General features: G+C 37.3%; 1 protein-coding gene across 3 annotated transcripts in view; it reads right to left on the bottom strand.

Moving 5' to 3' along the window:
- AP4E1 (adaptor related protein complex 4 subunit epsilon 1) overlaps nucleotides 1-26,956 on the bottom strand; it is a 30,903-nt gene extending 3,947 nt beyond the window's left edge. Inside the window, exons 1-21 of one of the 3 annotated variants that reach the window (XM_068410591.1) lie at nucleotides 26,764-26,956; nucleotides 26,201-26,272; nucleotides 25,222-25,345; nucleotides 23,008-23,081; nucleotides 21,462-21,583; nucleotides 20,446-20,605; nucleotides 19,753-19,919; nucleotides 19,044-19,117; nucleotides 16,848-16,970; nucleotides 16,651-16,760; nucleotides 16,228-16,367; nucleotides 14,730-14,842; nucleotides 14,476-14,594; nucleotides 13,454-13,756; nucleotides 12,644-12,758; nucleotides 10,469-10,604; nucleotides 9,050-9,305; nucleotides 7,727-8,302; nucleotides 6,131-6,315; nucleotides 5,140-5,297; nucleotides 2,798-4,918 (exon numbers count right to left, since the gene is read on the bottom strand). In XM_068410591.1, the coding sequence (XP_068266692.1) occupies nucleotides 4,758-4,918; nucleotides 5,140-5,297; nucleotides 6,131-6,315; nucleotides 7,727-8,302; nucleotides 9,050-9,305; nucleotides 10,469-10,604; nucleotides 12,644-12,758; nucleotides 13,454-13,756; nucleotides 14,476-14,594; nucleotides 14,730-14,842; nucleotides 16,228-16,367; nucleotides 16,651-16,760; nucleotides 16,848-16,970; nucleotides 19,044-19,117; nucleotides 19,753-19,919; nucleotides 20,446-20,605; nucleotides 21,462-21,583; nucleotides 23,008-23,081; nucleotides 25,222-25,345; nucleotides 26,201-26,272; nucleotides 26,764-26,925 (3,450 nt within the window). In that variant the 5' untranslated portion in view covers nucleotides 26,926-26,956 and the 3' untranslated portion in view covers nucleotides 2,798-4,757. Of the gene's footprint in view, nucleotides 1-2,797; nucleotides 4,919-5,139; nucleotides 5,298-6,130; nucleotides 6,316-7,726; nucleotides 8,303-9,049; nucleotides 9,306-10,468; nucleotides 10,605-12,643; nucleotides 12,759-13,453; nucleotides 13,757-14,475; nucleotides 14,595-14,729; nucleotides 14,843-16,227; nucleotides 16,368-16,650; nucleotides 16,761-16,847; nucleotides 16,971-19,043; nucleotides 19,118-19,752; nucleotides 19,920-20,445; nucleotides 20,606-21,461; nucleotides 21,584-23,007; nucleotides 23,082-24,241; nucleotides 24,374-25,221; nucleotides 25,346-26,200; nucleotides 26,273-26,763 lie in introns of those variants that run through there. The other 2 variants (XM_068410592.1, XM_068410593.1) reach the window with 2 other exon arrangements.
- Between the last annotated feature and the right edge of the window lie 304 nt (nucleotides 26,957-27,260).

The following is a 27,260-nucleotide window of genomic DNA, read 5'->3' as shown; positions in this document are numbered from 1 at the left end:
TTGACTATCATGCCTTTATACAGTTGAGAATACACATACCCAGATCACGTATTCACTAGGGTTGTGCTAGATGGATTTTTATCTGTTCCAAAGAGAACTCATTTTGGAGCACAGTAAAAACGTCAGCACAAGACGCTACCAGAGCAGTCTGTAACAATGTAATTTTCCCCCCGTCTTTCCTTTAACCATAAAAAATATATTTAGGAGCAATGAAGGTGGACAACTCCTTTGTAACACAGCACAGTAATGAAAACACCAACATTTAGGGCTGCAAGTTCAGCCATTTGCAGAGACATACTTACACGCACCATTAGCTGCATTTTTTCCAAGCACGTACTTATCAATTGATGCTTTTGAACAGTATTTATTGTATCCAACGCTCCTGTCCCAGTGCACACATCAGGTTTTGTGTGTTTGTCTCACTTGTGGCAAACAAATTTAAGTTTTTTTTAAAGTCAGAAAAAAGAAAGAGATTACTCAACATTCAAGGTGTCCAAAGGAAAGGGATATCCTCTGTCTGTGACTTTCTTTTTGTGTGTTGCAGTATCAATATCCAGATTCTGGTATTTTAGACAAACCAGCTGAACATCTGTTGTTTTATTTATAAATCTTGAGTAGCCTTAAGGAAAGAGAATGTTTTCAAGTATTTCTCATACTTGCATATCCTCTATATTCATTGTTTACTTTTGTACTTGTAGCTTGGTATGTAATAACATTGCTAAAATATGGGCGATGTTCAGGTCACCTTAAGTATATGATGTATTATCATATTTGTGGATTAAAAAATGTGTGATTACTGCCCTTTTTGATTCCTTTTATTTATTCTACCATCCAATGTAAACTGAAAATAAGTGTAATCCAAGTTTTGTCACCTTCAACTTTTGCAACCTTAATGCTCTTTGACAACCAGATTTTGTGAAGGTAGGAGGTATGTAGGTAGACAGTTTAAGGGTTTAAAAGAAAACTGGAAATCCACATTTCTGTTGCATCACACACACACACACCCCACAAACACGTGTCAGCAGCAAAGGGAATTTCTGGTTTTCCACAAAGTTCTCAAGCCCTTGAGCTAACAAATGATGCTGGCTCAATGTGTTAATAGTGCGGTTCAGTCACCAAGCCCAGAAACACCCTCGCAAGCCATGCAGAGGAAATGGCGCGAGCTTCTTGCGTTCAGGTACAGCCTCTCCCCAAGCTCAGCCTGAGCAGTGCTTAAAAGATACACAGGCAGCCTGTGTCAGGGCCAGAGCAGGTCTAACACACCAAGATCCAGCTCTCTACCAAGCACCTTCTTGCAAGTCTTCCATGATGCATTTAGCTCGGTTTAGCTAAACATGATTTAAGTTAGACAGAAGACACATCCCTGACAGATTTCAAATCCCTGCCCTAAACATGGAGATGCTAGAACCAACCAGAACGTTTTAACAACAGAAAGCATATATTCTCCTGTCCTTATTCCCGGAAAAGGCAAACTGTTTTGGCTGAAAGAGCTCAGGATTTGCAAACAACTCACATTGCGATTATACTGGAAGCGATCAAAGATTGGCACAAAGAGGAAACTGCCAACTACCTTAAGATAAAATTTTAAAGCAATCTTAGTAAGTGGTTTTTTGAGCCACACTGCTGGTAAAACATTGCTGTCAGGTTAATTTTATGAATCATATCATGGCAGGGACGCAATATTCTTTGATTCATCACTGCCAACTTTATTAGATAAAGAGAAAAATGTTAATGTTCCAGAAACATTCAAGGCAGCGACCACTTCTGGCAACCTAACGAAATTGTACATGTGCCACAGAACAGTGCATCACTGCAAACATGTAACCTAGGGGTTTGGTCCAAAATGCCATTAACCTGCCAGTTCAGGAGGTCAGTGTATATACTCTGACTGGCCTCTGGTTGCCTCCTGCAAATAAACTTCTTTGTGCTAACCAGATTATGTGCTCTCTTCCTTCTAGCCTACTTCTACACACCTTATTTCCCTTTCCCTGAAAACAGGTTAACCCGTCAAGATCTAATAAGTCATGAAGAAAATTCAACGGGAACACCACAGAAGATGAAAATATTCGCTAAAGGCTTTTCAATACAGAACTAGAGCAAAGAATATTCTTTTGTATAACTACTTACGCAGCTGTATTTTATTTTAGAGACAACTGGATGATGGATCAAGATCAGAAGGATTCCCAGCACTCAAGGGCCTAAGCTCCCCGCATCAGGCAGATCTGCAGTGTAGCATGCACTTGTTACACACCCACAGCCATGCCATACAAAACAGCCTCACAATTTACATCAGGGCTGTAACCACCTTCAATTCAGCAATTATGTCAAACTTCCAACTCCTTTTCAATACTATAGCAAATGGTGTGTTATGTTAGCACTGGACCTGGGAAAAAAATGCTATTCCTGTCAACTATGAGTAACAAGAGACCCCGAAGTCTCCTGTGATGCCTAAAAATGAATCCCACAATCAGGCAATATTCCAAAACCAGTATCGGATAATGTGAGCTGGCACACAGAATGCTGTTCAGAAGATCTAAAGTGTACTCTTTCATTCTTTTTATACCTCCAACTGACACACAGGACATTTAAGTCACCAATGGATTCAAGACTTCTGCAATGTTACATTCTTCACCACTGTTCAGATGCAAAGAGAAACAATTAAAATAGAACCTAGTTCTTAATATGCAGAAACACTGCTACATGTGATAGCAAAGAATATTTAACGAGTATCAAGCTTTTTTTTTTTTAATGAAACTGAGTTTTATTAAATTACAAGAAATGCAAAGATGGTGATAAATTAAGGAAAATACTTGCTGGGCAATCTAAAAATAAAGACTGACACAGGTACAATTCCCTGCAAACCTCTTTATGGGATGTTACCATAAAGCTCTTTGCATCTGCATATTGACAGCTCAACATACACTATGCATATGGTGAATATTTTTGCTGTTTAAACACTAGGACATTCAACATCTCATTGCTGAAATGGTTTAAATGCATAGGCCAGAAAACAGACACTTCTATTATAGTTCATATGAATACAGAAGTCCAATTGCATAACACAAGTCTGATTTACCAGCAGGGAAAGAGTTTGCTGGAAATTATTCCACTGTAAATCAGTTTTCATTTATACAAACTGTCTTCAAGTGCCAAGTAAACATTAAAGTATGCAGAACATTAAGTATATTTACAGGTTCAGTGCACTTTAAATTCCTCAGAAAGAGGGTACTGAAACAGCAAGAAAAAAGCAGCTTTACTTATATGATTGTACTTGTGATAACGCAAGTGGTTTGACTTTTTTTAAAAAAAAAAAAAAAGAAAAAAGAAACTATCAGAACATTAACATTCTTATGACGATTTCATGAACATTTACCAAAACATTAGCAACGTAAAGGAGAATAAAATCTTCTGTTACAACCAGTGCTTATCAGGTGAGAATCGGTAACACAAATATAACAAAGAATTTCCTTGTTAATATTAAACACACAAAGGAGACAATTCTGCTGTAGAATCCATTTATACCGTGTCTGAACCATGTGTACAATCTTTTATGTTTTTAAATAAAAAACATAACCAGTTATAAATAAATAATATTAAACAGTATTAAAGTTTTCATTTAGCATCTAAATAAATTAAGGTTGTTGGATTTTCAAGACTGTGAGGTTATTTCAGGAAGAAAAGGAGACAATCTAGACATACACATTTATGATGTATGCTGCTCCAATTTAGATCTCTTATGCCTTACTGCAGTTCCTAGCCATGCACACACAATACAGCCACATCTGTGCAAGTCAAAGTTTTGAAGAGTCATACTGAGGCTATAAATAATTAGAAGTAAAAATAAATGAAAATTTCCTCCATGTGAATTTTCACAGACAGAGATATTGGCCAGATTAAATTTATAGGATTGACCCGAGAGCAATGAACATGTCCACAGCTGACCACCCCCTGCTCAGTCATCTCAGACTTGATCCACATGAAACTTTTAGATATGCACAAATATTCAGTGACTGTCACAGACCCCTAAGGAAAGGGAACATGACAAACATGAGGCAGGAAGAACTGCAGACAGGAATTAACCTGAAGGGCCTTAGATCATCCCCCATGAGGTACCTCCATACAATTTCACACGCCTGCCTCTTATCAAAAACCTATTTAGACATTACCACTTAAATGATAAATACCAAAGATCAAGGGAAGTGTGTTGCTCACTAAAATCTTTTAACTATTTTCAAAACATGCATTTGTTGCTACCTAAGTTACTTATATAACCACCAATATGGGTCTTGTTGCCAGCAGTACTTAAAAATAGCTTTAGAAAAATTATCAAAATAAAATCAGATGATCCTGATAACTGATCAAGTCTGACCTCACAATGGAGATGTTTTCTTTAAAATCATATTTAAGTAGTTGCTATGAGGCATAATTGTTGGCATCTATAAAAGCTGCATAATAAAAATAAATACTTTCAGTCATTTACAACAAAATTAAGAAATATACATTTCACTTGAACAGGTAACAATACTTTAATGGATTACTTGTTAGTCACTGTACAGTCCTGAGCATGTTTTTGCAGGCGTAATTTAGGTCATCATTCTTCCCCCACAAGTCCACGTGACATATGCCAGCTGGAAGAAAACTTTTAATACTTCTGAGAAGCAGTATCTTAATTTAGCTTTGGTAATTATCTGTGCAACTGTATAAATCTTTGATTTGCTTTTCACACACCAAATAGATTAAGGCAGGCACTATTGTTATTAGGATTCCTCCATCACCTTTTGACACTGATAAAGCAAACCATCTGGAAGAGCAGAACAAGGCGATCTGAACCACAAAGCCAGCATCCCTGAGTGAGTACGGCAGTGCAGCAGACAGGGCACAGATGGAAGTAGCTGGCATGCCAGTATTCCTTCGTTACCTTAAAACAACAGAGGCCACAAAAAAAATGAAGTAACAAGTAACAACAGCTATAGTATAGTTCACAAAAAATGTATCTTTCTTTCAAACTCCATTTCTGCTGCTGTTTACTATGCTCCTAAACGTTCCCTGCCTTAAACTTTAAGATACCTGCTTCCATGCACTTATTTTCCTGGGACAAATTATAGTTTGCAAGCAATCTTTCAGTATACTTTTGCTCACCTATAACATCAACTACATGGAGTTTCAGCTTCTGTTGCAGTGTATTCAGAGCTGCTGAAAGGGAATCCTGAGAAGATGACATTTTTATATTCTGTTTCACATCATTGGAAAGGGACAACCACAGCTTCCCAAAGTCTTCTGTAGTCATTTCCATTGGCCTAAAAATAAGTTCACCACATATCTTAGCAAAATAAGATACATTATTCAGAATATGTTTGGTCTCCCAAAAAATATCTGGAAGCAACTCGACAACAGAGCAAGTAATAAGCAAATACAGATTAGTTAAAACAAACCTCTCCTCTTCCCAGTTTAACATTTAAAAGAAAGTTTCTATTCCTTGATTTAGATTTCTAAATTTAAAAAAATACATTATTATTCTATGTAAATGAAAGACCAAAATGAATGGCCTTGAGATATTTGCCCATTGAAAGAGATGAAACAAGCTCAATGAAAGGTAGACTATCAAGGAAAACAAGGTGGATTTCACTATAAAACAGCGAAGTCTATTGGAAAAAAAGAATACTTGCTTTTTCTACTCCTAAAATAAATGCAGTGTTCAAAAATGAATAGAATGAGCTTTCTTCTTCCCCTGCAAAAGCTGTCAGCCTTTTCACATAATGTATAGGTCTCTGTACTCAAATCACTTATTTCAGTTTGACGTGTTTATATTATGCCATATTTTAAAACAGCATGCCCTTCTGTTCACTCAGTTCTGTTAGCCTCCTCAAAAACGCCTTCTGTAGTTCAAGACTATTCTAACCTGCAGCTACGGGCAATATTCTCACTGGATTTGTGATTCTTCCTGGAACTTTGCCCCTTTTTTGTAAGTGTATAAACAACCATTTACTATCTTTAACAGTCATCTCAATTAGATTAAGATTAGCTGCTCAAGATGAAGCCTTATATTTTCATAATCAATACCCAAATCATCCTGCCCTTGTCTAATATTTGAGCATACTCATTTTTAAAAACTGCAGTTTATTTTATTTACCTGATGAAGTCCAACAATGATAAAGTTACTGAAAATTCAAGGCAAGTTTCCATCTCTGACTGGTAATTAATGGAGCCAGAAAGAATTCCCTGCGTACAGACTCCGTCCATCCACACACATTTCTGGCAATGTTCCACACTTTGAGCTTCAATTACAGGAAACCGGTAGGTGAGACTCTCCAAAATCTATATAATTTTTTAAAAGGAATGTAGAATATAAGTCTTTCTGTCAAGTTGTGTAAGTGGCTAAGATACAGCTATAAAATTGTGTAAGTGCCTTTTATTTCAATTGATTTTTCTTGGACTATTTGGCAAGTGAACAGACCTACCATTTCTCAGTCTTGGCGAGTATAAATCAATCATTAATATCTACAAAAGTTCCATGAGAATTAAAACACTGGAGAAATTGATCTCTGTCAATTGGCTTCCCCTCTACACCTCAAAATGATCGCTCAGAGAACTAATAGCCAAGAACCTGAATTCTGTAGTTCAGTCCCAAAATAAACTAATATACAAGAGCAAGGAGCACTGCAACATACCACAAGCTACATGCTAAAAACAAAAAGTTGAGAAATCATCCCTAACAACAAGGATAATTTCAAAATTACTCAGCAGTCCCTGCCCTCTCCAAACAAACTAGTAACACAGATTCTATCTGTGGTAGTGGTCTGTGTAAAAACCTAAATGAATTACAAGGCAAAACTAGACATGAGATGCTCACTTTCTATCAATGCCATGACAGATTTTATTTAAGCCAGAAATGGGCAGGAAGGAGACTTCATAATCAATTAGCAGTTCCTCGATTAAATAAATTCTAAAAGATACACTCTGCTTAATTCTCTTTGTCCAGTTATCACTTGTCTCCAAGGTTTCATAATTCTGTACTTCTTTCAGCCAAATCCGTGGACAGTCATGCCAATAGGCAATTCCTAAATAGCTTTCCAATTATTCATGTGAAGTTTCAGTCAAGACTGTCACATGCTTTTACCAACCGTAGTTAAATACCAGATGTAGCCAATGTCAAAAAATAAACTAATTCCTCTCCAACATCAACTGAATGCATGAGAACAAGAATGAAATATATCTGATGTCTTTGGGGAAAAACCAACCCAAAACTTGAAGCAAGCTTACACAATTTAATGTGAAGGAAGAAACTGCATCATGTCTGCCTATCAGATGAACACAAATGAATGCACATGCCCAACAGTCACATCCAGACAAAAAAAGTTACAGCGATTTCTTTGGCAACTCAAGTCATACCATTCTGAGTATGACTGGTTAGGTTTGCAGTCAGTCTTAAACACCGGGAAGAAGGTGAATTCAGAACTGAAAAAACATACATATTTGTTATATGGAGGCAAGCAGTAGGAAATGAAATCAGGGTGAACTAAAAAAGTGACGTGCTAACTTTTATACCAAATGACACTAAGTTTAGCATTGAGATTTCTCTCATTACCCTTTAGGATGTAATAACCATACCACAGGTTTTAAGGAAATGCTTTGGGAAAAAGGCATGGCTATTGCCTGCACACTTAAAAGCAAGCAAAATGCAAGAAGTTCCAAGTGAATTTGAAATACAGTGGAAAAAGTTTCTTACCTGAAAATGTTCTGCTTCTTCAAACACTAAGTTCACAGCATGAAGTGCAGAACTGGTTTTATTTGAAACAAAAACAGTAAGCAACAGAGAGTCATCTGTCCACACCTTACATGAATACAGAGATAAGGCATCACTCTGACAAAGTTCCACTACTTCAGAGTGAGTGAGCTCTTCTAGCTCTTCTGGTAAGGAAGGGACCAATGGTGTTTTACTGGCCCTTTCACACTGAGCACTTGGAGAAGGCTGAAAAATTTCAATATTACTATCAGCAAACAAAGACGACTGTGACAGTCTACTATCAGAAAGTCTGTCATCCAGCCCAGATTTTTTTAGGGACTGAGGTGTTTCAAATGCTAAATTATCTTCTACGGTATCTGAAGAACACAGGGAGGCTTTCCTTAACCTTGTGTGTATACTTCCCTCACAGTCTTCCATGTTAATAGGCACTGTATCAATTAAGGGACCAAAATCTAAAGCAGCACTATTTTGGAAGTCTGACGCCTCCTCGCTATTTTGAGTTTCATTTATCTTTGATTTTCTTTTGAACTTCTGAGTAGCTGTGTCCGCTTTCCCCATCTGAAAACAAAATAAAAAAAAAACAACGTGTGGGGAAGTTTCTAGCAACAAGATGTGTTACTGTTAACAGAACGACACCCAGTGAGCAAGGACAAATAATGACCAAGGAATCAATTCAAATGACAAATAGATTCCAAACATTTTAATGGATCCAGCAACGGGCTTTTGTTCTATTTCTCACAGGGTATTGGATTAGCCTATAATGCAAGAATGACTCTAGGTTCTCTAAAATATAAACTAAAAGCTCCTATTAAAAAGCAAGCACAGGTAAACATTTTCTGGTTAAACCAGTGATAAATGTCAAGATTTGAGCTGGCTAATAGGATAACGCAAGTCTTTAAAGAATTCATCATTAGGTAATCTTTTTATGTTCCACATATTACCATACATAAATGGAAAAAAGGCCTTGACAAACTGGGTGTCAAACTCTAGCCTTACTGCCAAATGAATCCCAACAGCTCTGCAAAGTTGGGTCAATGAACAGTTGTTAGGGAAAACTGAGACTAAAACCTGAAGCGCAACATGTAAACACAGGGAAGTTCTAGTTACCTAATCAGATCTGCTCCAGACGTTGCTTGAGCAAGTAATATTCAACTCGTTTCAGGTTCTTAACAAGTTATCAGACTACAAAAGTAATTTTCAACAGTTTTTCAATGACTTGGGTTTTTTTTGCCTAGTTTTACGACAACACTAATTTGATCTCCATTGGCATGTAAATATCTGTAATCTAACAAAAGAACCACTTACCAGACTGACACCAGCATTTGATCCTAGCCCAATAAACAAAGTTGATGCTAACTGCTGCTTCTCTTTGAATTCCTCGGAGAGGCTGGCAACTTGATCAGACAGCGATGCAGGAGGATCACCCACCTGTCCTGCTAATAAGCCGCCACAAGAAACAGTTTGTGGCTCATTTTCTTTCCCTACTTTGTTTTCTTTCTTTGGAAGATAGCCTTCTTTTCCCCACAGCTTGCGTACTCCCTCAAGTTTCAGAGTATTTGTCCTAAAAAGGCAAATAAACCAAGCAGGATCAAGCGTATGAACACCACATTCATAAAAACATGCCAACACTCTACTTTAAACACCATTCACAACTTTAGTACTTTGATATACGCAGTGAGTAGTGGAATATAAACAAACACTTTTCCATATGCACAAAGTTCTATGTTAATAATATCACTCGTTACTTTTAAAACACCCTGCAAATGCAAACTTGGATTAGGCTACACAGTCCTAAGTATAGACCTACGCTAAGTGAGCATTAGACACCTGTAGCCAGTAGTAGGCTGTGTTTGCCAACTCCATCCAGAGTTTCAGGTCACATTTATACTGTATTTGAATATTTTTTTAAAAGTGAAGACAAGCAACATGGTATCTACCTTTCTCCCCAGGAGAAAGATTCTGGGTATCTCTAAGTATATTTAAGTACTTCTATTACTGATTCCTTAAAAAAAATTAAGTTAATATAAGAGACTGAAAATTAGAAGAGACCTAGAAAGTATTTTTATTTCTTATATAAAAGTGTTCATGTTCTCAGACATCCTGAACTCGTAGCAGAAGTTAATTCAACAGTCACAGGCTAAATGCTGCAACTCCTACACCTAAAAGCCTCACTCAAATTTTCTTACACAAACTGGTTAAAGAATCTGAAAAAGCTTCCAAGGCTTCCTGCATACCAATTTACCATAGTACAAATGAAGCTATTAATTTGTATGAAACTATGGATATGGAATTTATTTGTGGTGTTCTAAAACATAAGGAGTATCTTACACTGCAAATCTTAGCCTCACTTTTATCTAGAAAAGTTTCCTTAAAAGGCACATTGTTGTAAGCCCATAAAAAGTAAGTGTAGCCTGCAAGAAATAGAAGCCAGAGAAAAAGTACTTAATCATGTAATCATCAGGTAATCCTGTCCCAATTTTACTGCATTAACTATCACTTAACTTGTATTTTGTGAAGAAAGTGAAAAAACCCAGTCTAAATGCATTAGCTTTTTTTTTCTAGTTATTTCAAAGAAGATGCCATCCTGGATTTTTTCTTATATGAGAGAGGTTTCCAAGTTCAACAGTATTCTTTTTAGTTCCATGTAATGAAGAAGCAAAAACACACGACACTGACAAGAATAGAAGCTTAAATGTACTTCATTTCCAACACAAACTAACTCACTCTTTATGGCCTTTCTCAGCACTGTTACCAGACGTATCAGAACCAAAAGATAAACCAGTTGGGGACTGTCTGCCAGTGACGCCAGATGAGGACACACTTGAAGCAAATGACAGTCCATAAGGTTCAAAATTCAGAGCTGCAAGACAGACAGAATCTTAAAATTACAATGAGGCATAAAAAGCTAAGAAGAAATCTATTTGCTGAAAACAATATGCTGTACTGCTGCACTTCTCAGGCTTCCCACTCAGGATCCTATCCTCATTAAAAATCAATGTTTCTGTTCTCACATAAGTTTTTTAGACACACAGAGGATTTATCTGAAACTTATTTATTTGGTATTTGGTTTTAAATACTGAAATTAAACAGAAACAGTGACTTTACAGCATATCACTAAAACATCTGCCAATACTTAGTATTTGTAGAGAGAAGTACTGTACTGGGTCTAAATAAGTGATCTTTTCCATTTGCTCATGAGTCTAAACAACATTTTGAGTCCACAGCATTATGTCCATGTATCACTGTCTGCTTTGCAAACATCCTTGACACCTTGGGTGATAAATCATTTTCACTAAGACTTCCAAATCAGGATTCTGAACCAGCCACCTTAGCTATGCTTTATGAATCAAAATGTAGTTTGAATAGCTTCTAAAAATTGTTTTGGACTATAACAATAGTCATTGTTACATAAGAAGCAGAGCCCAGACTCTCCTTTGCAGCCCTGGAACTATCAAGGGGTACAGCCTCTTTCCCTCATCGCCATCCCAGCCTTGCATTTTCTTCTTCCCAGCACAGTGAAGCAGCAGAGCAAAGCTGTTGGGCATCTGGGATGAGAGAAGTCTCCTGATAAAGGAGGCGGCAGTGCTAAGGAAGTGTCCTGTCCCATAAAGGAGAAAGAAGGAACACAGATCCAAGGGGTTTTGTGATAGATAGCATCCACTTAAAGACAGTCAAACTCTACCAACCCAAAAATTTAGTTACCTATAAACAAAGAATTTCAATACACACAGTGGACTCCCCTTCTAAAATATTTCTGAATATTCTACCTCACCTATATCTTACCTCCTAGAATATTTATGAAATAGTGGAAGATACTAATCAATACTTGTGATTACTGAGAAAAAACAGCAATTCATAATCCAGTTCCTACACTGGCTTCCCCACAAAATTGTAAGAACACTGCAAACACCACAGTGCTAAATGGATATTCTTCATTAATAAACACCTCAGTATGAAGCACTATTATGAGCTCAATTTGACATACAGTAGATTGATAAAACCCTCATTGGGCTTTACATGCGTAGAAAAAACAGTATAAAATTTTCAGTTTCAACATATTGAATTTTCTATCAGACTTGAAGTGGAGGCTGTAGATGTAATACTCTCAATTTATAATTATCTCAGAGAAGTGTTAAATTCTGCCAAGCTACACATGGAAGTGAATGGACCATATAATTTATTGTATGCATTAACCCGCACAGTCAAAATCTTCTTTTAAAAATAATAATTTCATTGTAGATAATGCAGTGTACAAGACTCATTTTTCTAATTCCACAACAGTAAAGCAAAGCCAAGGAATGTTGTAGAAAAGCTTTCCAACCTCAAAGTGAATCATTCAGCAGTGTCCAAAAGAAATCCTTATATGACTGACTATAATCGAGTATTTCTATGGCAAAAAAGTAAAAATTAAAAAAAAACGCACTACAGGTAAAGTTTTCGGGTATTTTTAAGTAAATAAATGCTGATACTGCTGTCTTATCTGTACCTACACTAGGTAAGAAATCTAAGATCTGTGTCATAAAATAAGTTCACAATGGTTATTGCAAACTATAAGTCCACAGTCAAGAGTAAGTGCTCAGTACAGTAAAGTTAGGAACCCTTTGCTTTCACTTTAATAATCCCTACAAATTTCAAATCTCATAGATCAGCAGAGATTATAGTAAAACATTCTCAACTGCAAAACAGTAACCTATGCTAAATGAACAGTTACATTTATCAATTAGACAGATGTGGAACTAAAATCTAAGTTCAACTTAGCTAAGTCTACAGACAAGAGATTTGCAGATACTAAGATAACATTACTTCAAGAAAGAACATTAACTGTACACTTAGATTATTTGTTAATACTTATCAGGTAATTTACCAGCTATTTAATAAATGCAGTAAAATAACAGTCACCTTTTTCCTGAGACAGTTTCTCCTCTTGTCTCTGGTGATGAGGCTTATACGGTGCTGCACCACGACCAAGTCCCTCAGCCACAAACCCATCCAGAAAAGATAAGGAAGCATCTACCTACACAGAAGAATATTGTGTCTTATTAGCAAACAGGGATCTTCTGCCTCACATCTCCCGTATCTACCAGTAATGCTGCAGTATTAAAAGAAATTGTTAAGCAAGTATGTTGAAACAAACTTTGAGCTAGAGATCTGTAACTTAAATTAACTCCTCTGCTATTGGTTTTTTTTTTGTCTAAACAAGAAAAAAAAAAAATCAGAGTGGGGTTTTCCCAGAATGGTTGATCCTACCATTATATGAAAATACTGAATTCAAAAAACCCCCCTCAAAAATCTCCAGCAATATCAATACTATTTTCCATCATTTATTATGGACATTTTCAGTGCAAAGATCAGCAGTTTCTAAATGGGAAGTAAACCCTTTGAATTAAAAGGCAGTACTATATCACTAAAGATGACCTAACTTGTCTTTAAAAAGGCAACAAAAAAATTCAGCATATGAAATCATAATTTTGTTAAAAGCTACTCCAGCTTACCACCTAAATACCATGGCTCTTATCTTTCAGTGTAGAACATGATTCATCACATATGCCTGAAAAAGTATGTTTCTGAAAACTTACTTTAAGCAGACTAAAGACTGGCACCAGTGAAAACTGTCAGATATCATTCATTCTGAAAATACTTTCTACCAAAACATGCAACTGCCCGAACTACAAAAAGGTTCATGAAGCACACACGTTGCAGCTGTCTTACCACCATGTCCTTACAACTAGCATCAAATGGAAGCAAGCTTTTCATCAGTGCTTTGTCTTCACACAGATGCTTCAATTCAAAGGCATACTGTCTCATGCAGGTATCTAGAGAGTTGCTGAAGTCTTCGATTAGATTGTCAACCGTTTTAGAACAGGAGGTACGTGATGCTATCTTGGTGACTGCAGCCATTATCCACACTTTAGTTTCAAAAGTAACATAAGTTTTCCTCAGCAGGCTGTGTAGCTTTGGCAAAATAACTTCTGGATCAGTATCTGTAACAAGGCTGGAATATTCCCCCAAAACCTATTCACAAAGAACAGAGAAAATATGCATTTAATCACAAAGAACAGTCCTTTCAGTTTTGAAATGAGAATGCAGTACTAAATAACAACACAATAAAACCCACCTCACATTCAAAAAAACTATTATTTAAACATGTTCTAAGTTATTTACCATTTTGTGTTTCAAATGTCAGAGGTGTGAAATTATCTTTTTGTTTACCTCAGCAGACTCCAACTTTTACCTTCTTAAAAATCAAATAGCTGTCTTGAAAAGAAAGCTGAACATAGCATTTAGGCCCTTACAAACCATGATGTGCTCATACTGAAGCTTCTTCCTTGGGTGGAAGCTGAAGCTTACTCAGGCGCCAGACAACACTAGCACAGCACTTAGTTACCTGCAAGGCTAAAAATGCATTTCACAACCACATCTGGCGTAATTCTGATGAAGACAGAAGGGCTCTCAGCATGCAGTCAGATCCATGTGGCTGCTAAGCCATTCCAATAGTCACCTGCCTTAAAGGGAGCAAATCAGCTTTTCCACAAACTATGACAAGCTAAATAGTCCTCAGACACCAAAAGAGGTCACTAAAAACAGAGTTCAGCATATTATCTTGACTTCAAGTAAAAACAGAATATTCATGACTAAAAACAAAACAGTTAAAAATATTTATTTAAACCATCACCATCTTTGACAGTTTCCTCATATCTGTGTATTCAATTTTGACCACGTGTCCACCTTACCCAACTCATAACTTGAAGGAATTTCTGTGGATACAATGCATCTTCCTCTTCAAGTAACACTAAATAAGACTGTACTGCATACATCCGTAGCTGATCATCTTCTTTTCCATCATCAAATCCTAGACAGAAAACAATACATACTTTGCCTGAAACGCAAATAACACCTCCCACCAAATATTTCAAAGTGCTTTTTAAGAAAAAAAGCCAGATGATTAAGGAACCTGTCAAATTCTTCAGAGCATTCAGGGAGTTACCTTCAGCCAACAGCCTCAGAAAGTTGTTTGGGATATCAGGATGCATAATGTCACCTCCAACTGAAAACACAGCATTCATTGTTTGGATGAACCACTCATTGTCAGGGACATATGTGTCCAGGTGTCAAGGAATGAAGTGCTAAGGCATAACTTTTTCTTTTTTAGTGCGTTTTCTGAGGAAACAAATTTTCCACAAATAAACTACCCATCTTGCTCTCCCCAGTAGGTTGGGGGCTTGATGGTCAAATATCAGCCCAATTTAACTGAAGAGGAAATATTCCTGTATCTTTTACAAACTGTTTCCCATAAGCTTCATGAGAACTGGTGGTCAGGTAGAGAAGTCTTAAATTACTGCCCTATTGAAAAAGCCTGCACATGAACTTAACAGCTATCCATTACGTGCAATTTGCTGGTTTGTCAATCAATACATCTTAAGTTGTGCATGAATAAATGTTAGAGAGAAAATAAGAGTTTAATTAGACTTCACACAGTAGGAACAGACATATTCACATGGATTTAGCTCTGGAAACCTGTCCTACTGTATTTTAAGTTCACACTTGTTCTGTGCTACCTTCCCAGCATAATCTTTTGAGTTTGTTTACCCAATATCACTTGATCAATGACAGACTAGCTGTTCTTCTCAGCAGTGTTTAGCTATTGATTTAGTGAAAAAAAAGTAAATATTTTTAAGTACTCCACAGAAAGCAACATGGCTTTTTTATATATTTAAAATTGGATCAGCCTTTGCTAACTTTGGAAGTTAGCTTCTGCCTTCCCTCAAATAAATCCTGAAAATGTACACTTACTGAAATGAAATTTTCAATAGTACAGAAACATTAATGTTATTGTCTTATTTTTGCATACTGCATGGCAACACAGCTTTTTTTTTTGTACACTACTCTCTGTGCCAAGCAGCGTACAAATAAGATGCTAAGGTAGCTCTCTGTTAGAAAGAGTTTACAGCTCAAATTATCAGAAAAGGATACAGACAGAAAATCAGGCAGTGGCAAGTCTAACAGCAATGTCCACCATATGCCAAACACCTAATCATCACTTTCATCTTTTTGGCATAGTTAAATAATCTTTTATTTATTTCTCTGAAAATATGTTATTCTTAAAATCCATACACCAACGAAGAGTTCTCTGATAGGAAGATCATTGCCACAATGACAGAAAAGCACTCAACGTAGCACTGAGGCATGTCTTCACACAGTGGTGTAAGACTTCAGAGTTTTAATTTAAACACACAATGTTTTAATGCCAAACTCCAAAGCCAAAATAAAGTATTTTGAGTGCCACTGAAATACAGTGAAATGCAAAAGAAAATGCAGACAAAAATGACTACAGTGTTTCTTGTATTTTTTTTTCCGTTTAAAAGACTGGAAAGCACAGCTGTAACACTTTGGAAGTAGAAAGTTCATGAAAGATGCTTTGAAAGGTACAAATGCTACATTTGCCCAAGATCTGACTCCAAAGCTTCAGAAAAATAAAAGGATATTTCTCAGCTAGTTCTGCTATTTTGCCAGCTAAGTTGATGACAGCATATTCTTCCTTGCTTTCTTTTAAGTAGTCAAGCATCTTCTGAACTATGACAGTTACATTCTGTCCATTTGTAATTCTATAGAGAAGCTCTAAAGTCTGAAAGAGAAAGGAAAAAGCATATTTTATTGGCTCTGATGAATCAAAAAAGGAAGCAGGCAAACAGAAACACTTTAGTATAATGCCAAATTGAACAACTGTATTTGGCAAGTCTTAAATGAAATACACTGCTTATCTGCACAGCTTGTCACATTAACATTGTTCATAACTGTTCTCTCATAATAACTGATATATAACATGCCTTTTACACTACTCATTTTAGAAAACCTATCACCCATCTTAAAAATTAATTTAATTTTTTGATGTTTAAAGATTCACTGACCTCCCTTTTAATAATGGGATCTGGATGGTCCAGACATTCAATTATTGTCATCTGGTGCTGAAGTGCCAGATTAGGATCCTGCTGGATAACATAGGTCAGAGCCTTTAAACCTAGAATGTAAGTGATTGGAAATGATACGAGAATGTATTCTACTATGATCAAATTAAAAACATCTTAATGAAATCAGGTATCCTTACCTAAGTATTTCAAATTAATTTTCGGTGACAAAACAAATTTTCCAATGCACTTCGCAGCCTTTTCAAGTAGTTCAGATTTGGGATGAATTGTATAAATTGTTTGGACACATTCAAACAAGATGGCTACGGGGGGGGAAAAAACGACATGTAATTAATGTGTATTAAATACTTCTATAATGCAAAAATTTTTAACAAGTAAACAAGCTCACTGACTGTATCAAGGAATTGCAGTCCTGTCCCACCCCCACTGAATCTAACTGCATAGCCCCTACTGACGTAAGTAAAAACAGGATGAAAGACTATCTCCTTTCGTTTACATGCATTTTTTATTAGCCTTTGTCATTGTGCATACAACTTTTTCTCCTTAAAGTTCTTCCAACCTTGAAGTCTCCTATAATTGCTCAAGGGACTGGACTGGTACAGTCTTTAGAAAGCCAATAGGCAACTATAAAGGATTTGAGACAAAATATTTTTCAATAATTCATATGATTTCTTAGCTACTACTGACAGAAAAAATCATCCCAAGAAAATCCTTGTGAAAAAAGACTTTGCATAGTTGTTTGAGAAAAAGCCAGAAGTAAACTGAACAACACACAAAAAGTAATTAATCCTTTGTGGCAGCAGTTCGGGCAAAGCTAGACCAAGTTACTCTCCCCAGGTTAACTGGCATTTAAAATCATGATGTAATTTTCAGTGTTGTAACTCAATCTCTAACTGAACTGTCCAATAGACAACCACCTACTCTTAAGCATTACAAAACTGAATCTGAGAGCTAGCATATTAACAACTCAACTGCTTACAAGAAGGAAGAAACATGTAATAACCAAGGGCTTCGTGTAAGAAAGAGTAATCATTCAGAATTACATTTTTCTTTTGTCTGGGATCATCAACTGAAGTTTTATAAAGAGCTTATCATATGTGAACAAAAACTACATACCTAAATTCTATGTCCTTGTATAAATCATAATAAACTGCCCACTTTGACCCCATAAGTGCTTAAAACAAATTTAACGTTTAACTTTTAGCAACTGCAAGTGCAAACTGTATCATAAAGCAATACACTTCCCAGTATCTTGTATGTTCTTGCCTAAAAGAATAGAAGCAATAAACTGAACACACTAAACACCTGACAGATGCTTTCTCATTTATTATTTACTAAAAGAGAATACTTCCCCAAAGCTCCCCTTTTTAGTGGAAGTGAAGCTCACACAATGCTTTACAAAATATCTGTCAAGTAGGCATTAGACATCTAGAGCTTTTGGCCGTGTTCCTTTTTTTCCTCCCCTCAGTGTTGTTTTAAAAAAGTCTCAATTTTCTCTCCATTCCATTTGCACAGGTACTTTGGCAACATCTATGGGGCTTTACTTTAACAATAAAATAATGGGGGAGGTTAGGTTTTTTTAATAGTGAAAGTGCTCTTAATGTAGCGTTCTAGAACATGAGATCTGGTTGTTTGGGGAGGTATTAACACCTGGGGAAGGGAAGGCAAAGAAAAAATCCAAATAAATTGCTCAACTTTTTATGAGGAAAAAACAGTGCAATTATTGCTTTTGCTTTGTTCTAGCAACAAATACAGCTTTCTCTGCTGAGAAGACAATGAAATTAACATAGTCTTCTACCATGTTCTAGAAATTTTAAATTGAGATGTGTGCCAAAGCCACCTTTTCACAGGCACCACTGTCATTGAACTCTGGAGGTGTAATTTTTATTAACTGTGTCTAGAAAAGTCCTACGTAGCTGTAAAGAACTGATGCTGTTGTCACTCTTGCACACTTTTTATTGCCTTTCTCAGGGCAGTGAAAAGAAGATCTACGCATTTCTAATAAACGGAGCTGTATCATTAGGATTTTTCTTTTATCATTTATTTCAATTTAAGCAATGTTCAATAAGAGCTTTCATGAGGAAGCTGACTTTCTGTATTCAAGGGCAAGGACAACGCAAACACAGCATAGAGGCCTTTGAGTCAAGATGAATTCCTAGTAAATAAAAAATATTTTACTTCAATGATAAAAAACTACGCTGTACAGGCAATGTATCATTTGTTTTAACAATTTACTAGTTGGACACTTAAGAATACAGTTGTTTATTAAGAATATAACTAGATTTTTCAAAAGTACTGTGTATTTTAGCACGATCAACTACTCACATTTTCTATCTTTCCAAATACTGATAATTACATAAAATAACTTCACCCACCATATGTAATATTATGATTTATCTCTGCTCTTCTTAAAGATTCATCTAGAACATCATACATCAATTCGCTTGTCCTGTTTAACCAGGAAAAAAAAAAAAAATCAAAATTATTTGCAGCACTAGCAAGCATTTAGTCTTATTTTGCTAAACAGCTCAAACACTAGTATTGGAATCTGTAACAAATTATTCATATCCACAGATTTGCTTTAACATGGAAGAGCTCTGTAACATGTTTCTAAATGGCATCTAAGACGTTTGCAGCTGTCAAAAGAAACATTTACCACATCACAAGAATAAAAACACTTCCCCCACTGCTTGTCTAAAAAAAAAAAAAACCCAAAACATCAACATGAAAAGCATCAGAGACAACAAGGTCCTCACAAAATGATACCACTTTTTATAATATTTTTACTCTGAATTTTCACACAGTTGTTTGGTAATCTAGTAACAAAAGTCCCAGCAAAAATATATTTCAAGCATATTCCACATTAATCAATTGTTTAGCCAATCCAGAAGCTAAGAAACTAATTTTGCAGTTTAAAAAAGTATCTGCCCACTGTACTGGTTAGTAACAAACGTATAAGAAGTTCAACACTGAAATCCTCTTATTAAAAAAAAAAAACAAAACAGAAACCTGCCTATGAGGTACAGGTCATGACCGTATTCTTTGTATCTTCAAAATATTAATTACAGAGAAAGATCTGGTTACCTTGGATCATCTTTTCCTAACAGCCCCAATATTCTTAAAAGCTGAATTTGTAACCACGGTGCTGGCACGCTGTGATAGTTGAAGTCAATAGGGAGCTTTCCTCCCACTACCTGCTTTAGGATGGTTACAAAACTCCCAGTCAAGTCCTTGTATCCAGATGAGTTTTCCTACATAATGAAAAAGAAATACAATTCAAGTATTTTGATACAGCACCTCAAAAGTAAAACTAATCCACAACTTGAGTAAGATGAAAATACCTACACTGATGCTTTAATTTCTTTAAATCAAACTTCTGCTCTCATCCTCCAACTCCTGTAAGCTCTTAACTTTAAACCTATGCTATTTTCTCACACATTTGCAAAGGGAGTGAATGTAACTTGAAGGCAACAGTTAAAAAAAGTTTACAAGCAAATTTCAGCAAACCCTTTAACACTCTGTAGAAGTTAGATCCTCTAGCTAAGGATGCCAATGATGCTGAGCATTCAGATCTCACAAGTGGATCTGTCAAGCTAAACAGAGAGCTAGCACAAACAAACATAACAGATATCCATGATCACATACACTTCCTAACAACTACAAGACATTTTTTTTCCTGCAAAACTTCTGCACAGTACATTGTGTATTTAAAATAAAAAAATATATACACATAAAAATAGCTCCTAAGTTCAGTTGTGGTTCTAATTCTTTGCCTACCTTAATCATTTGAAGATAAATATGCAAAGAAGCAGCCATGACTCCAGCATCCCTGTCACATAATGCCTTCCGGAACTTATCATGAATATGCTGAACTTGGTTAGGAGCAATGAGATAGAATTTATATAAAGCTTGAACAGCTTTTCTTCGGATTATTTCCCTGAAGAGAAATGAGATTTACACAAAACAAAATGAAGCTGCTTTTGTATTTTAAGTACTCAACAAAACAACTTGCACTTGTTATTCTACTGCAATGTAAAATTATGTGGCTAATCATCATAACATTGTGATTTTAAGAGAGATGAGAACCCATGTTTTATGTATTTGATAACAAATTACTGCAAATACCATCTAAGTGAGGAAGTGACAAAGTAAACTTAAAAGTGCAGTAGGGCTTGATGTCAGATTGACGATTCAAAAGAATCGCCACCAAATAAACAATGAAATTGGCCACTGCTCATCTGCTGCGGTCACATGTGCAGCTCCAAACAATACCTGTCTAGAAGTTACTGAGTCAGTTCATTCTGCAGTTCCCTTTGTAATTAACGAAACACTTATAATGTTATCCTCTGTGTATGGGATATTATAAATTAAGACTCAAACAATTCAAGGGTATTGATCTCTGCAGACACACTTTTATCAAAGTTTCTACAAAGAGTTTTATTTTAAAAAAAAAGTATCAGTGAAGTACTTCAAGGATCTTAATCTGTTTCTCCACTTACTCTACAAACACTTCTTCATCCACGTATTTGTTAAAAGGACTCTAGAAGATAAATTAAATTACATTTACCTATTAAAACTTGTTAAGAAAAAAATTAATACCTATCCAATGCTCAATCAAGACTGTATCTAAATGAGACAAGAATGCAAGAGAAAAATCAGGAAAGGAACAATTTCTGAAGGTAAAGATCAGAAAGACTGACTCAGAACAAAAACACCAGTTTACTAAAACTACCTACAAAATTAAGTCATTCAACCGTACAAGGCCACTTGAAATTCTGTAAATGAATACTTACTTAGAATGCTGGAGCTTGTCTTCTATTAGGGGAAGAACAGCTGGAATCATCTCCCGTGGAAAGATCTGGCTGACAACAGTTAATGCCATGCACACCTCTACTAGATTAGTGCTCTGTAGGTCCTGTTACAATCATTGAAATAAGACAGTCATTTTTTAATTAGACTTTTAAATTCTGCACAGACATACCCCAAATCTTTCACAAGCAGGCTGGATCTAGCCCACCTACACAGCCCACCTACAGCAAGCATCCTGCTGCCAGCCATCCTGTTGTCTGCTCATGTTTGATTAGTGTCAGCTCTCACTGAGCTAATGGGGTTCTTTTCTTCTCTTATACAGGAAGAAGGAACAAGCAGCTCCTCACACTCATGTTACAGAAGTACATTTATATTTTAAATGTATGCAAGATTAACACACCGAGCTACAATCAGTGTTTGTTTACTGAGATAGTTTGATGATTGCAAAACTATGCTGAGTCCCCAGCTGGATCAGTGGGATGAGTCACTTCTCAGAATTCAACAGTATTCTCTCTAGGGCCTTTGATCTAGCCCAAAGAATTTAAAAAAAAAAAGCAAGCTCAATAATACTGCCAATTACATATTTGTACACTAAAATAAAACATTACTTAGTCCCTAAGAAGCGAATGCAAATTACACGTAACATTCTACAAAAGAAAAATAAAAATTCAGTCTGTCCCAAATACAATTAAAAATAGGAGATATAGCTCACTGTAACCTTAAGCCAAAAAAGGAGGGATGAATTCATGAAATACAAGAATAGAATTATTTTCAAAACAAATGAAACATGTAAGATTTCCAGCTCACGTCATTATTTGCTCTGGCCACTTGTCTCAGATAGGCGTTAGTCCTCATTTTGGTTTAGTTCTTTGTGGACTCTCATTTTTCACTTCTTTTATATCCTTACTAGTTTCAAGTCAGATTTTTAAAGATTATAAAATAGTTTTCAATCACAATAACAAAATGAGCATCACTTTCAATCTATAATTTATGTGACTTTGGCCTATTGTAATATAAAAGTAATCATTTTGCAGAAAGAGTTATAATAAGTCACAATTGCTCATGTAAGAGGCAGTAATACAGAAGATGACACCTATGAAATACTATTAGGTAATAGATTTTCAGTGTCACTCCAAAGCATATTTCCATTTTCTATCAAAATTACCAGAAGAACTCAAAGAAGCCAACTGGTATTTGCTGTCAGCTAAAAGGAAAAGTTTACATTGAAATATGCATGCATAGCTCCTCCTGGAGCTAAGAATGTATATAAATGGTACATTTTATAAAGGAAATTTTACGGCATATCTCCTTTGAAAAAAATTTGAAAATATGTCTTCAACAGCAGGAACGCCAACATTAAATTAAAACGCCAAGGAAAGTAATTTCATATTTTCATTGCTAACCAAAGAAACAGCAACTTTAAGAGAGCAAGACAGAACTAATGAATACACAGTTTAGATGTTGTGTGACACAAAACGGGAAGAATTGGTCCAATTTTAGTTTACCTCCAGACCTCCAAAAACACTGTACCTTCACAACTGTGTTCACAAGCAGAAGCAGCAGTTCATGATTTTCATGTAGAAATAACGAAACTGCCAAGTAACCTATGAAAGAAACCAGCCTCCATTACCACTTTTAAGCAAAAAGCAACTTCAAGATAGAAAACTTAAAGACTGTCCATAATACAAGAAGAGTTAACTCAAACAATTATAAAAACTCAACAAAAAACCCCACTGTTGGATGACAGTTGCTTATGTTTTAAATATCAAGACTTTATCTCCAGGCAAACAAGTTATATTTAAGTTGCAGTAAAGCTCAAGAAATAACAGCTAATAATTCACAAGCTGTGAGAAAAAAAAAAAAAAAGACATTACAATACTGTTATAGCTAAAGAGCAGCCAAGAGCACAATGAGAAACCACTTCCTGGAAAACCAGTATCTTCTCAGCATGGAGAAAGTAGATTACCTCTAGACTACACAATACAAATGCACTTCTTTACATCCGTTTCTCTTTTTTCAAAAAATAAAGTTCCATTTCATTCAACTTGGAATACAGAAGAGTAAATTCACCATCCTATACCAAAAACTCCCTTGTTATTTCTTAACAAGGAGGAAAAAATTCCAGAACCCCAGAAAAGAAGCCTGCCACACATTTATTTCAAGACCCCTCTTCCTTTTAAACTAAGAGACTTAAAGTGAGGGGGTATGGAGGGTGTGCCACAACTCATGACAATGTTTGTATTACAGAGATGGAGCTTAAAAAAGTTCTTGATTCATTCAGGACTTGGGGATCAAAACGAACAACTTTGATACAAATAACTGTATTGTCTGGGCTATCAGATTGATCTACCTGCTTGCGAAACTATGGACTTGATCAGCTTAGCACGCCTGCAAAAATGTAGTTCGCTCTCATTCATTGAGGCTCACATTGGCTGAGAGTAACCCATCTTGACTGGATCAACTGACAACAATTCCTTAATACAGACTTTGGTATATTGCACCAAGAACAGACAAGGTCGTCCTCATATATTACATATAACTGCAGAACAACAAAAAAAAACCCAAAACCAACACACACACTCTTGGTAACATCCTTTTACCAGATCAAAGCTTATGGGTGCTTTGTGTTCAGAGAACTTTAAGCCACCTACATTTCAAAAAAAAAAACCAAATGCTGCTTCGCCAAAGCCCTCTCAAAAAGAACCCTAGTATGGAAAGGTCTCAAACCGATTAAAAACAAGACACATTGGTTCTTGACACTTACAGAGGTCACAAAGTTTTCTTCAAAACAGCTTACCACCTGCCCTCCCAGGTTTGGTGAAGATAGACTTTCTTAATCCCTACCAGAGCATCTGCGCACTGGCTTTCATTACTCAGGGATAAAGCAACTTTAAATCATCACTTGTAACGCATTCTCTCAGAAACTCCAATACTTGAGTGGATGATCCAGATGAAATTCAAACAAAGGATATCAAACAAGCATATCCCGCAAGACATTGCCTTCCTTCTCTGTATGCAGACATAGTATTGCTTGGAGTTAAACCATTTTCTCTGCAAACAAGAAGAAATGTCTTCACTAGGCAGTTGAATCAGCAACTGCAAGGAAATTCTCCAGATGAGACAGGCTGACAGCTACTTCAAACTAAATCTACTGGAAGCAAGTTAATAACCACACTGGCAGGCGAGGAAATCACAACGGCATGAAATTCCAAAGAAATATGAACTAGCCTTTCAGATTTCCTCAGGAATTTCTGCACCTATGCTATAAGGGTCTCCCTATTTGCCTCATTTCCTACAACTGTTTCTAAACTAAAAAAATCCTACAAGCACCAAAACAGAAAATATTTGTCTGACAAATGTCTGACATTAACATCTTTGTCTAATCTTGTACTACAGTAGCTGAAAAAGAAACCAGATCCTGACAGAAACTCATTTTCAGCTTGATACGTTTAACAAAATTTCTCGTAAATTACTTGTTTATTGGTGCCACAATTCAAAACAATGAAAGAACAACTGATGATTGAAAATAAATTAATTTCCCCTGCCTTCTGTTCTATAAGCAGATACAGAACAGCTCACAAACTAGGGATTTAGTTATTTTCAGAGTAGTGAGACAATGAAACAAGGCGAAGAAAGCAGGAGAACACTTAAAGTAGGTTGTATTTTTAAATGAATTATAAATCCTAAGAAACTTCAAAAATACAGTTTGAGAATATCCTTAAAGCTACAGCTCCATGCACATACCAACTCTTTTCTCCAAAAGATTTCCTTGCTGGGCAAGCTTGATTGCATGGATATATCCAAAGGAAGACTCGTACCCCAGCATTTCACAATAGATGAGTCTCACCATACATTCTTTCATCAGTCTCTGAAATACCAAAAATAAATTATTGAGACTTTTAAGTCACCCATGTTTTATGGTCTTCTTCACTGCTCTAATGAAGTAGAGGACTTGATCTGACAGAAACATATATGCATTCGCACACGTTTTCTAAAATCAGGGTACTCATCATTTTTCCTTTGCTATGAACCTCTTCTGCAAATCAATATGCATTTTTGACTATAAGAGCAGAACTCCCCATACTACTGTTGAAGATGTTATCTTATTTTGATTAGCATGTATGTGATCAACAGTAGATTAATTCATATTTTTTATGCTAGTCATAATTATCTGAAGTGTTACATGATCACACTGCTAACGTAAAGTATTTTTTACCAATCACTACACTGACCTAGGATGGGTTTTCACTATGTGTGAGGTAAAACTTTATTTTTCCCTTCAAAAAATCTTACTCATAGGACTGAGATATGCATTAACTTACTCAAACCAGAATACATCAACTCCTGCAACTCAGAGAACACTGCCTACAACAAAGCACAGCTTCTTATGCAGCACAAATTAAGAACAATGTCAGCCTGCAAAGAACATTATTTGATGGGAGCAGTTCATCACCTAGCTTTTTTCTCTGCGTTACTTTGTAAACTACAGAATACGACTCTGGATGCCATTGTTACAGTATATTCACATCAAACAGAATCACAGTGTTCTCACTATTTTAATCGTGCCGCAAAACCACGGACACTGGTACCTTTTAATGCTGATTATTAAATATCTATAACGCAGATAACCTGTACACTCCATCTGGCAAAAAAAGTGAGAACACTGTTTTTATTCACCTTCGGTCTGCTGTGCCCACAGCCTATAACCACTAACAGAACTTACAAGTGTTGTGGTAGGGGCTGAAACTGTTGCTTTCAAACTGGTTAGTTCCTGCTGAATTAATTTCTCTTCTTCCTAGAAAAAAGTGAAACGTCTTATTTTAATCTCACATAAGTTTTAGAGGCAAAATACGAAACAAAAGTCAAAGAAGACATGTTAATTTAACAGTATTCCACAGTCTTATCAAAACGCGCGTATACCTCACTCACGGCAGTGACACCAGACCGCCTGTTTCAAGCACAGAAAAGGACCCTTCGCACGAACGCGCATTGCTGGGAGGTTTACCGCCGGGCTCCGGAGCTCACCACACACAGCTCCGGAGCTCACCGCACACAGCCCCGGGGCTGAGGGGCGACGCCGGCGCCCCGCCACCGCGCTCGGGCCCCGCACTGCACCGCGCCGCGCCTCAGCGGCCATCAGCGCCCCACGGGGCCGCGCCGGCACCTCCGGGCGGCCGGGGGGCGGGAAGGGAGAGGAGTAAGGCCCGGCCCCCGCCCGCTTCAACGCGGCGGGAGGAGCAGGAGGCCCGGCCCGGCCCGCCCCGGGGTGCCGCCCGCAGCCCGTACATGCTTGGAGGTGAGCGCCGTGATGCTCCGGATAAGGCTCCCGAGCCGCGAGGTGGCCGAAACCCTGCCCGGGCCGCCGGCGCGCCCCGGCCCGTCGCCCGGTTCGTGCTGCCCCAGCAGTCCGGGCAGCACGCTCAGCGTCCGCTCCACCACGTCGCTCATGGCTGATCCCGCCGCGGCCCGCACCCCGCCGCCGCCCGGAAGAGAAGGGCCCAGCTGGGCCGGCGCTCGCTGGGCACTTCCGGGACCGCCCCCGCTCCGGGGCACACCCACCGGGCGGCAGGGGGCGCTGCACTGCCCGCTGGGGGCGGAACGGGGCGGAGCAGGAAGAGCTCGCGGGCCTGGGGCCGCCCCCATGAGGGGCGGGGCCTCCAGTGAGGGGCGGGGCCTCCAGTGAGGGGCGGGCAAGGGCCTCAGCGGTGGCCGCGGCGCGGCTGTGCGAGAGGCGCTCCGTCAGTCGCTGGCCTTGCCTGCCGGCCGCTGCCCTCCTCCCAAAG

The sequence above is a fragment of the Nyctibius grandis genome, chromosome 11, assembly GCF_013368605.1.
Source record: "Nyctibius grandis isolate bNycGra1 chromosome 11, bNycGra1.pri, whole genome shotgun sequence".
Taxonomy (NCBI): Eukaryota; Metazoa; Chordata; class Aves; order Nyctibiiformes; family Nyctibiidae; genus Nyctibius; species Nyctibius grandis.
Note: the sequence above shows the minus strand (reverse complement) of the source record. Positions and strands in the feature narration are given on the sequence as shown.